General features: G+C 40.3%; 1 protein-coding gene across 1 annotated transcript in view; it reads right to left on the bottom strand.

Annotated features, from left to right (window-relative positions):
* Positions 1 to 12,355, bottom strand: part of Ak9 (adenylate kinase 9) — a 110,278-nt gene that overhangs the window by 31,332 nt on the left and 66,591 nt on the right. The window contains exons 21-26 of the mRNA XM_035440362.1: positions 11,643 to 11,720; positions 8,423 to 8,632; positions 7,954 to 8,075; positions 4,885 to 5,097; positions 3,006 to 3,266; positions 1,915 to 2,039 (exon numbers count right to left, since the gene is read on the bottom strand). Of these exons, the coding sequence (XP_035296253.1) occupies positions 1,915 to 2,039; positions 3,006 to 3,266; positions 4,885 to 5,097; positions 7,954 to 8,075; positions 8,423 to 8,632; positions 11,643 to 11,720 (1,009 nt within the window). The remainder of the gene's footprint in view (positions 1 to 1,914; positions 2,040 to 3,005; positions 3,267 to 4,884; positions 5,098 to 7,953; positions 8,076 to 8,422; positions 8,633 to 11,642; positions 11,721 to 12,355) is intronic.

Below are 12,355 nucleotides of genomic sequence, written 5' to 3'. Positions count from 1 at the left end.
CTGACTGGATCCAGCAGTCCTTGCTGCCAGACATACAAGGAACACTGAGGTTCTTCTCTGCTTCCCTCCTGATATCTCTGATGAGACAAGGCTTGGAATCTTCCCAGTTTCATTTCTGCCATCCTCAGCTTAGCCCTCAGTAACTCTCCAGGATTAAAACTTGAAAAAAAAGTCAACCTTTTCCCTCACTTGTAAAAGGAATGCATTTCACAATAGAAAAATTGGAAAGCAGAGGAGAAAAAAACACAAAACAGCAAATGACTCATCATCCTATGGCCTACATATTATTACCTTTTGTCGTATTTCCTTCTAGTCAGTTCTTCATGTGCCCATCTCCCTACCATGTTATCATATATTTCTACGTCTTTTAAAGTTTATTAACATATAATAATATTACATGCCATTGTAAATCTTTATGATAATAAATTGTGCTGGTTGCATAATACTCAATATTTAGATTTTACAATGTAACTTTTTATATTAAATTGAATTCCTGTGTTTATAGTTCTGTAGAAATATCTACATATGTTTATACTTCTTATTTTAAGATATAAAAAGATTTTTTTTTGAGACAGGGTTTCTCTGTGTAGCTTTGGAGCCTATCCTGGCACTCACTCTGGAGACCAGGCTGGCCTCAAACTCACAGAGATCTGCCTGCCTCTGCCTCCCGAGTGCTGGGATTAAAGGCGTGCACCACCAACACCTGGAGATATAAAAAGATTTATTTATTTTTATTTTCTGTGTGTGAACATTGTATCTGCATGTATGTATATGCACTACAGATGTGGCTGGTGTCCACAAAGGCCAGTCAGAGGGCATCAGATTCCCTGGAACTGGAGCTACAGATGATTGTGAACTGCTTTGTAGGCACTGAGAACCGAACCTGGGTCCTGGTGATCTTAATTGTTGAGCCGCTGCTCCAGACATCTTTACTTTTTAATTTAAAAGTGTTACTTTGCCTTTGTATCTCTTCCTATTTTTTATATAGATATCTTAATGTGTGGTGTTATACGAAACGCTAACTCCATGAAGAACAACTCGTGACTCTAAAGCTCAGAGTCATTTGCCCAAGTTTCCCACAGCTACTGATCTAATTTAGGGAATGAGAACATTTTTAAAAACTTGATGACTAAATTCCATGCCCTCATTTCAGACAGGCAATAGATACAACTGTGCCCAGAGGAGCATGAAAATATTTATCTAACTTCTCTGTATTTCAGTTTCCTTTTTTTCAAACTTATCTTGCCAATTTCTATCCCATCTATGCACTAAGTTTTAATATGATTAAATACTAAAAGTATCTAACACAGCTAAGAGAAATTACTGTGACATCATTAATTTTCATATACAGATTAAGTAAGCCAATTTGAATAAAATGAAGTTGACTAGTACTTGGTATGTAGCAAGTTGCAAATGTGTTTGTGCTATTATCAATATTGTAAATATCATTTGGTGGATATCAAGGCAGAAGATCCCAGTTAGAAAAATGAGGAAGGTTTTCAATTCCAGGGACCTGAAGGTTTGTTCTGTGTGGGTCAGCACTGCTGCAGGCATTTGCTGACGGGCTAAGAGTGGACGGCTACCCAGTGCTCATAGCTGTAATCATTACAAAGTTACTGGGGTTGGCGGTGGTGGAAGTCCAGCACACCAGGGAGGCATGTGGGCTGAGAAAATCATTCTCAACTACAGGCCTAGAATCACCTGAGGACATGGATTCTGGACTCAAACTTCTGCAGATTCTGATTTAATAGTTTTTGGGATGGGTCTCTGGCAAAAACTCCACAGATGTTTTAATGTGCAGTTTATATGGATGAATAAGAGCAAATTTTTAGGTATAAACTGGACTGTAGTTTTACCATTAAGAGCAAAGGAAATAAAACCAATAAGAAACATAACCCCTGTGTATGTAGGTACCGTATTGGTTCTTTAAGCCACCACTCGGAAAGTATGGAGTCTAGAATTTCTGAAGGCAGGGCCTCGTTCTCCATTAGACTCAGCTTGATTGCTTCTTCCTCTTCTGTGAGTTGCACATCTGGAAGCTAAAGGCAAAAGTTACAAAATAAGAGGAGTCCACACTCCCAGCACTCCCAGCACTCCCAGCACTCTGCTTCCCGAGTGCTGGGATTAAAGGCGTGCGCCACCAACGCCTGGTAAGATTAATATTTTAAAATCTTAAAAAATACAATTTGACAGGGGGGGGAAGCACAACAGCAGGAAACCTTATGTTGTAGTTCAGACTCACCAGACAAAATGTTCCAAATAAACGCTACACAACCCCTCAGTGTGGGATTCACTTTCCTGACTTGTGTCAGGACATAAGACAGTGTTTGAGATGGTAGATGAGAAGTGGGTTTATATGTCACACTGGAGAGGGTGACTTTTAAGAAGGAGTCAACTTCTCACTTGGGCTTACAGGCTAATGAGAAGGACTGAGCCTGGTGTGCAGGGTCATTTTTACCACTCACCTGTACATATGGGCATGCCCCTCACTCAGGGAGGATCTACCTGGAACTGTGATATGTTAGCTCACTTCACTCCCCTTCAAGGCAGCATCTTATTTTCAGCTCTTTACATTTTCCTGTTCTGGATTCCCCAGAGGTTCCTTAAGGTCATTATCCTAAATCTGTAGTCACCTTGGATTCCAGGAACAGACCACCACCAGATGAAGCTGCTATTCACACTGCATCCTCCTGTCTCTCCTCAAACAAGGACTCTTGGAACCATCTTGCAGAAACAGAGCTGAGACAACCATCAACAGCCTACACTTTGACCAGGATTGCTTAAATCACGTGGGTCGTCAGAACCCCAAAGATGAACTTGGGGTCACTGGACCCCTCTATCTGTTCACATTGAATCTCCTCTTTCTCTTTCCACCATGACTAGTTGGCGACATGGGATGGTGACCGAGTATAGCCTGTGCTAGAGCTGGAGCTTTGCCCTGAGCCACCTGCTACAAACCAGCTTCTGCAGCAAACACAGCATCCCCAAGGGCATCCCCAGGTTACCTGCTTCTTTATGCTTTCTTCTTCAATCTTCACGTTCGCCTGAACTGCAAGCTCTTCAAGTTCTTGCTTTGTTGCTTGCTCCTCTTCGGAATCATCCTCAAACTCAGGCCCGTATTTCCTTTCAGCCTTGAGCATCATTTTTTCTTGCAGAAATTCATCAAATTGAATGTGAAAAACACCAAAGCTTTCTGCCAACTTTCTTCCACATATAGTTTTGCCAGAGCCACGGGGACCCAGAAGACATATCCTGAGTGGAGGAGCCTGCCACAGAGTGTGGAGCAGAGGAGAGGAAAAGCATTCAGTAATTAGCCTGGTGGTTTTCACCCCTGTAATACCAGTACTCATGAGTTTGAGGCCAGAGCTGCATATTGAGACCTTGTCTCATAAAACAAAACAAAACAAAACAACCTCCCCTCCACCACCAAAAAAGAGGAAAAGGAAAGGAAGTCTTTTTTTTTTAAACTGACTTTAAAATTTATTTTATGTGTATGAGTGTTTTGCCTGTATGTGCCTTGTGTGTGCCTGGTGCCCACAGAGGTCAGAAGAGGGCAATGGACCCCTGGAACTGGAGTTACAGTTGTGAGCTACCATGTGGAGATCAGAAGACAACTCCCGGGAGTTGTTTCTCTCCTGTCACCATATAGGATCCAGGAATCAAGCTAAGGTCTGCACACAAACACACCACCCTGTAAGTCACAGTGCATTTTCCTTCCTTCTTCCCTCCTTCCTTCATTCCTCCCTCCCTCCCTCCCTTCTTCCTTCCTTTCTTCCTTTCTCTCTTTCTCTCTCTTTCTCTCTCTCTTTCTTTCTTTCTTTCTTTCTTTCTTTCTTTCTTTCTTTCTTTCCTTCCTTCCTTCCTTCCTTCCTTCCTTCCTTCCTTCCTTCCTTCCTTCCTTCTTTTTTTTTTTTTTGAGACAGGGGTTGGCTTCTTTTCCCCTGGAGTTCACTATGTAGATCAAGTTGGTCTCAAACTTACATAGAGACCCCTGCCTACTGAGTGCTAGGATTAAAGGCACACACACACACACACACACACACACACACACACACACACACACACACGAAAAAAATAAGCAAATAAATGGAAAAATTAAAAAAAACTAATATACAGTAATATTACACTTTGGTCTAGTTATCCCATTACAGAGAATTATAGTAAAAATAATTCAGGAGAACCAAAAATTTTATGGTCTTAAGTTACCTATTAATTATCATTTAATATCTAAACTAATTTTATGAAAAATGTCTATTGGTGAATTAGGTATCGAAGTGGTTGAGCATTAGGCTCTCTATGTGGGAATACGCACATTTTCTGTAAGTAAAAAAGCAGATTGTAAGCTATTACATATACACATGTTACACATTGATTGTAAACATCACATACTATGTCTTCTGGAAACTGAACCTGGGTCCTCTGAGAGAGCAATAAGAATCTCAAGTCCTGAGCTGTCACTCCAGCCCTGTTTGTGAGTGAATACCAGGTAAAAAGACACAAGCTAGGTGCTGGTTTAACATAGACATTATTATAAAAGTCAAAACAGGCTGGGTGTTGGTGGCACACACCTTTAATCCCAGCATTCGGGAGGCAGAGGCGGACAGATCTCTGTGAGTTCGAGGCCAGCCTGATCTCCAGAGCGAGTGCCAGGATAGCCTCCAAAGCTACACAGAGAAACCCTGTCTCGAAAAACCAAGAAAAAAAAAAGTCAAAACAGATCATTGTTTTTATGCCATATTGCAAAAAGCTGTCTACTTTTTAATCTAGATGTAATCACTGTGTTTTGTTGTTGATGTTGGCTTTTAACAGGATTAGAGACTTTATTGGAAGTACACTCATGGGAGAACTTGGGAGCAATCACTAGCATGGGAGGATTGTTTTTACCTTTAATGGTTCGTCCTGGGCCACATACTCCTCAGGATGCTCCAAGAACTTTTCCTTGGCCTCAGGGGTTGAAAAGTAGTATATATTTTCTCGGTACTTCACAGCCTCTTCCAAGTTGCCTGGCTGGAGGATGAAGTTTTCTTTGAGAACTACTGGGCAGAAGTGCTTTGTGTCTCCCAGGTGCCTCTTTTTTTCTCTCATCTTTTCTTCACCCTAGAAACATTGTTCAGTTCAGAGATTACCAAAGACATTTTGATGCAGTATCAAAGAGGAATTTAGAAGCAATTCATTTTGAGGAGTAAATCATCTACAAGAACACCAACTCTAAAACAGCCCACAAAGCATCCTTATGTTGTTATTTAATAGATTAAAAACAAGTTGCTCATGTTCCTCTAAATTTAGTTCCTACATTTTTCATTTTCATAAAAACTAAAGTAGACTGAGAATGAAGGTGCGCTCCACCCTCTGGATGCAGAGAGGTGAAGTGAGGTCAGCTTCTGATAGGGAGCAGAGCCTGAGTCAGGCTCACATTCTCTTACACACGATAATGAAGTCGGCCATCTGCTTTGATTTATTCAGAGGAAAAACTTGAAAATATTTAATTAAGTACAAATGCAAATTTATACTGTGATAAAATGTGCAAAGGACTTTTGGGGGATTAGTGAAAGCAACAGGAAGACGTTAAACACTTACTCGCCATCAAATGTTTAAACACATCATTGTATCAGGAGTGAATGCTCCCTTTCATTTTCCTTCCACCAGTGTGCAGACATTCTTAGCAGTTCCCATGAGCCCCCCCTCAGATGCTGCTAAACAGCTCTGCATGCATAAAAGCTAGACATAGATTTAAGCACCAATGCAGCAGTTTTGAAACTAGAAATGGAATATTTTGTAAATTTTTCTGCAGCATGCTTATGTTCACAAAAGAAGAAACCACAACATTTTTCTGTACTGCATCAAAACTGAGACTAATTGGGTGGGTGTGGTGGGGCTGACCTTTAGTACCAAGACTCACAGGTAGATCTTTGTGAGTTCAAGGCCAGCCTGATCCACATATGAGTTCCAGGCTAGCCAGAGCTACACATAAACAAAACAAAACAAAACTAAGAATACTTAATGTAGGGTTGCTAGACTTAACTCATCTTCTTTTATTTCTACTTCCTGTTTTGAATTTATAGCACACAGCAAGAACAGCCATTTCAATGTCCTTGTCAGCCAATGCTGATGTATTTTTCAGTTCTAGGGTAGTTTGAGTTGGTGATTTTTTTTTTCTTTTCATCATGAATCATACTTTCTTAGCAGATCTGGCTTTCCTTGAGTGGATACCAAAGTTTATGCTGTAATACCATCAACACTTTGATGGAGATTGTTCTTGGACATAGTTGAGTTGCCTGGAAGTAGTTTCCCATTTTTGGCTCTTGCTATTACGGTGGTTGGAGAAAAAGCACATTTATTTTAGGTCTAATTATTTCCCATCTCTGAAGGCTGGTCCTTGCTTACCACTTACCCAGTGTTCCGTGACTGGCGAGATTTTATACTGGATTGTTAAAGAAGATCAGATATAAAAATACAAGTTTTTAATATTACAGGAAGCCTGAGGATTGCCTGCAGAGACACAAGGAAGGGCTACTCCATTGAAGACCAAAGGGCGCACAGAAGAATATCAGAAAACACTACAGGAAAAGTTAGATGAAAAGAGACTGACTACAAGCAAGGCAAATCCTTAAGCTATGCTAACATCAGTTCCTTGGTGACAAAGTACTGGGAGGTGTTGACAGAATCCACTGTAAATCATTAGTTACAATACACCCACATACTGCTACATCTTTGGGTTTAAATTAGGCAATAATAAGTGTGATGATATATTGTTTATGATTTAAAAAAGTCACCAGAGATCAAAATGCAAAGCTAACCACAGTCATAGAGCCAGGCAATGGTGATACACACCTTTAATCCCAGCAGCCATACTAGCTAGACATAGAGGGCTGGTAGTGGTGGCACACAGCTTTAATCTCAGGACGTGGGAGACAGAGGCAGATGGATCTCTGTTAGTTCAAGGCCACACTGACTACATGAAATCGATCCAGTCTAAAAGAGAAACAGCTCACACAAATGTGATCTCAGCACTTGGGATAACATGACTTTAATTCCAGCAGTAGGGAGGTGGAGACAGGAGTGATATGGCTGGGTAGAGAGAGGAATATAAGGCAGGAGGAGACAGGAATTCAGGATTGCAGTCTGAGGCTCGGTAGAAGGCAGTGCGGTCTGCATTGCACTCTGAGGACATGTGGAGACAGGATCACCCATTTCAGTCTGAGGCAGAGGTAAGAGCTACTGGCTGGCTGCTTTGCTTTTCTGATCGTCAGCTTGAACCTCATTGTCTGTCTCTGGGGTTTTTAATATTCATGTTACAAATAAGTTAGTTATTTGTGCATGTTTGTTTAGCATATTTAACTTAGTAAATTATATTTTTATTTGTAAAAACATATTGGAAGAACAATTTCCTGCTTTATTGTTGATATATACCTAATCTGGGGATTATCAAATGATAATGGTTATTATCATTCTGTTGCCAATGATGTTTTGGTGTCTGAATATGGGTTGGTCCTGTTGAGCATTGTACATTATCATAACATGGACAGCCTTCCAGATACTCCAAAGGCATCTTTCACATAGCTGCTTATATTAACTTTATGAAATATTTATAGTCTTGATACTCGCATATTTTTTTTCTGTACAAGAAAACAGTAAACATATTTTCTTTTTATGCTTTCATGTGTGTCTTTTTTCACATTTTTTGGCATTTTGGACAGTGAAGTGAAAATATGGCAAAGGAGAAACTTTTCATTTATAAAGTTGAGGATGGGGTGGGGATCCCGCTCAGTGGCTGAGAACTTGTCTGGCATGTATAAGGCCCTGATACTGCAAAAATAAAATATACAGAGAGTAAGGAAATTGGAGATGCCTATTTGTTCTCCTGGCAGGGGGTTCAGAGTGATAATTACTGCTCTGGACACACACACTTCTCAGTGATTGCCATGAGACTGAGGAGGGTAAAGGCAGCCATACCTCCTCCTCCTCCTCCTCCTCTTCCTCCTGCTCCTCGTCCACTTCTGTCTCGGCCTGAAAGTCTTCTGCTTCTTCATCATAATCTTCAGCAACTAGTTCCCATGCAGTATACTGAAAAGGTTCTGTTGTTTTTAAAAAGGAAAAGAGTTTTTAGAACAAAAAGTTATCAGTGGAGTATAATAGCCAAAGGTTAGAGAAATTAACAATTATTATTGATCTCTCAGTTTTCATATGTGTACAAGTTCTCTTTGTGAGAGCCACTCATCATGACTAGTGACGGTGTGCTCTGTGTCAGCTCTGGTTGGCCAGAGCCTACATTATTTATGATAGTTTTAGAATGTCATACATATTATCTTCAGATGCCCTCAATGTTTTACTTGAGAAGCCATCAGAGTAGACTTTCAAGGTCTAAAATGTTTTCAGTGCTAGTTTCTGCTCTTTACCAACAAAGCTATCATTTTTGCCTTACTTTTCATCGTCTCAACTACTTTTTGAAGCAATTCCTTTGGTGTTTTGTTGGAAATATCCAATGTTAATATTTGAATCAAGTTGTCAGCAATCATCTGCTCCAGATTCTTCCACATGAGGCTGTAATTATTCAGCTCTTCTTTCAGTGGCTCCATCTCAGGAACATTGGGGTAAGCATCCTCTGGGAACTCCGGCAGTGTAACTTTCAAAAACAAATCCAAAAAGAGAAAAAGAGAGGCTATGAAAAGCCTATCTCTAGTCAGACTACAAAAGAATCTATACTTTATCATGTGTTTTAAATATTCAAAGATGAAAACGTAGCATTCTGAACATTGATGTAAATTTATAAATGCAAATTCTTCTTTTAAAAGATTTTATTTATTTATTATGTATACAGCATTCTGCTTCCATGGATATCTGCACACCACAAGAGGGCACCAGATCTCATTATAGATGGTTCTGAGCCACCATGTGGTTGCTGGGAATTGAACTCAGGGCCTCTGGAAGAGCAGCCAGTGCTCTTAACCTCTGAGCCATCTCTCCAGCCCAAGTGAGAGCTTTCTTTTTGTTTGTTTGTTTTTGTTTTTGTTTTTTGAGACAGGGTTTCTCTGTGTAGCTTTGGAGGCTATCCTGGCACTTGCTCTGGAGACCAGGCTGGCCTTGAACTCACAGAGATCCGCCTGCCTCTGCCTCCCGAGTGCTGGTATTAAAGGCGTGTGCCACCAATAACCTATAAATGCAAATTCTAATCATATAAAATATTTTATATGCTATTACATGAATAATTACCTATTATAGAATTGAAATTATGTGAGTGATGAGTGAGTTTCATATGGAAACTAGCTGTTAACATAAAGTGTAAAATAAGATGAAAAAGCACTATGAATTGAATAGTTATACTTTAATGGAATGACATGAATAAATATAATTCATATTGACTGGTGTGGTAGTTTGAAAGAAAAATAGCCACCATAAGGAGTGGTACTATTAGGAGGTATGCTTTTGTTGAAGTAGATGTGGCCTTGTAGGAGGAAGTATGTCACTGTAGTGGTCTGCTTTGAGGTCTCTATTGCTCAAGCTATGCTCAGTGTGATAGACAGATCTCTTCCTGTTGCCTACAGATCAAGATGTAGAACCCTCAGCTTCTTCTCTTGCACTATGTCTGCCTAAATGCTGCCATGTCTTGCAATGATGATAATAGACTGAACCTCTGAAACTGTAAGCCAACCTCAATTAAATGTTTTCTTCATAAGAGTTGCCATGTTCATGGAGTCTCTTCACACCTAGAAAGCATAACTAAGACAGAAGTTGGTACTAGGGACTGGGGTGTTGCTGTGATAGGCCAAACCGTGTTTTTATTTGGATTAATTTGGACTTTGGGAGTTTGGGTTAGGAAGGCAGTGCTTAATGGCCATACTAGTAGAAGCAGGGAAGACAGTGGTACAGAGTGTGATTTGAACTGTAGGGGCCCAACTCAAGAAGAGAAGAATATTAATTATGTAATCTAGAGATTGTTCTTGTGATAATTTGGTGAAGAATGTGGCTGCTTTTTGTCCTTGTCTAAAGAATCTACCTAAGGCTAAAGTGAAGAGATTTGGATTAGTTCCATTGGCAGAGGAAATCTCAAAACAGCCTGTACTGACTCTTTTGTGTGGCTATTAGTGTTAACTCTAAAGAAGATTAATAATGAAAAGGTACACGCTGAACAAGGAAAAATACAAAATGTTAAATTTGAGGAGAAAAGGAGCACCAGAAAGTTGAATGGAGCTAAGTCTTGTTTGTTCAAGGAGATAAACAGATTAAGAAATGGAAAAAAAGGAGTGGTGACTTCACGGCAAGATCTCATCCAACTAAGCTCCCAATCTGTGAAAAGGGATTAAAGAAAAGCTCAGAGCTGGATTTGGTATCACACACCTTTAATCCCAGCACTTTGGAGGCAGACACAGGCAGATCTCTGAGTTTGAGGACATTCTGCTCTAGAGAGTAAATTCCAGGACACCCAAGCTTAGGCAGTGAAGGAAGTCATGGAAAACAGAAAGCTAGTAAAAATATAATTGAACAAGGGGACTATGTTCCAGCCCCAGCAAGCAGCAGAACTTGATAGCTTACGCCACATGGTTCTGGCTTTAGTCAAGGCTACAAGAAAGTGGTTATGGAATCTTTCTCTTTGACTTAGGAAAGCCACTGTGGCCAGGCTTATGTCAAGGATGTCTCTAGATAGAGGCTTAGAAAGGCCATGTGTGAAACTGTGAAGATGAAGCCTAGATTGCCTTGGAGATCCCAAGATGTTACAGATATCAGAGCCCCTGGGATACCTGCCAAGGAGAGCTGCTAACAAGGAGTGAAGCCAGCCCAAGAGAAAGAAGTGTGTTTTAGTCAACAAAGCTGAACAAAGTTGGAGATCTGAAGAGCATTTTGACATCCAACATGGAATTGCAGAATTTGGAATTTGCCCAACTGGTTTTCAGTCTTGCTTTGGTCCAATATTTCCTTGCTATGATCCCTTCCATACATTTTGGAATAGTAACATATATCCTGTGCCATTGTATGTTGGAAGTATGTGATCTGCTTTTTGACTTTTACAGGGATTACAGTCAAGAGATTGTATGAATCTCAGAAGAGACTTTGAACTTTAGACTTTTAAATAAGTTTGAGATGTAATAGACTATGGAAACCTTTGAAGTTGGACTAAATGCATTTTTGCATTATGACATGACTACAAGGTTTTGGGGGCCAGGAAGTAGAATGTGATAGTTTGAAAGAAAATGGCTCCCATAGGGAGTGGCACTGTTGGGAGGTGTGCTTCTTTGGAGTAGATGGGGCCTTAAAAGAGGAAGTGTGTCACTGTGGGGATGGGCTTTGAGATCTCCTTTTCTCAAGCAATGCCTAGTGTGGTAGACAGTTCACTTCCTGTTGCCTATGAATGAAGATGTAGGACTCTCAGTCTTTTCCAGCACCATTTCTGCCTGCATGCTGTCATGTTCCACCATGATGACAATGGACTAAGCCTCGGAAACTTTAAGCCACCCCAATTAAATGTTTTCCTTTGTAAGTATTTCCCCTGGTCATGGTGTCTCTTCACAGCAACAGAAACCCTAAGACAACTAGTATACAACATAGGAAGAAGCAAGCAGAGACTGACACAAATTAACGTTTGATCTGGTAGAAAAATACTTTTATGAATGGGAACTTTTATTTTCTCTTCTAACCTGTTTCGGTTACTTCTTCAGATTCCGGGACCTCTTTGTATTCCTTTTGGATTTCTGCTTCAACTGCAGTTTCCTCAGGAGGTTCAGGGACTTAAGAAAGAAATCTACGTTAGTGATTGAATTTTAAAATGTTATTCCATATGAAAGTTTTGGCACAAAGAAAACTTTAAAACTTACTTTAAATTAAAGATATATCTAATTGAAAACAGATTTATTTATTTTTTTAGGGATGGCCTAAAATAGAGTACAATTCATAAAATAAAAATTTTAAATGCACAAAAGGATATTGAAGGGCTGGAATGGTAGCCTCAGTGGGAAAGAATGTTTGCTCTGTGAGCCTGCGGAGCTGGGTTTGAATCCCTAGCACTCATATATAAACCTGGGCATGATTGTATGTCCTTGTAAGCCTGCCATTGAAGAGCTGAGGCAGGCAGGTTCCAAGAGCTCCTGGGACAGTCAGTCTAGCTCAAATGTGAGCTTCTGGTCCCACAACAGACCTGGACTTGAGGCAATGAGGAAGAGAGAACTAGAGGAAGATGCCGGAAGTCCTTCCCCTTTCACACGAGCCCAGGCACAGGCGCACCCCTCATGCGCATGCAGTACACGCACATATACCCTCCCCACAAGACAGCAACCAGGATAACAGTCGACACGTGCACATGCCATCCTGGTTGGTTAATCGTTCAATGTTTTTAAATCCCATTATTGTGGTATCAGATCTAATG

This window comes from Cricetulus griseus, chromosome 2, assembly GCF_003668045.3.
Source record: "Cricetulus griseus strain 17A/GY chromosome 2, alternate assembly CriGri-PICRH-1.0, whole genome shotgun sequence".
Lineage (NCBI taxonomy): Eukaryota > Metazoa > Chordata > Mammalia > Rodentia > Cricetidae > Cricetulus > Cricetulus griseus.
Note: the sequence above shows the minus strand (reverse complement) of the source record. Positions and strands in the feature narration are given on the sequence as shown.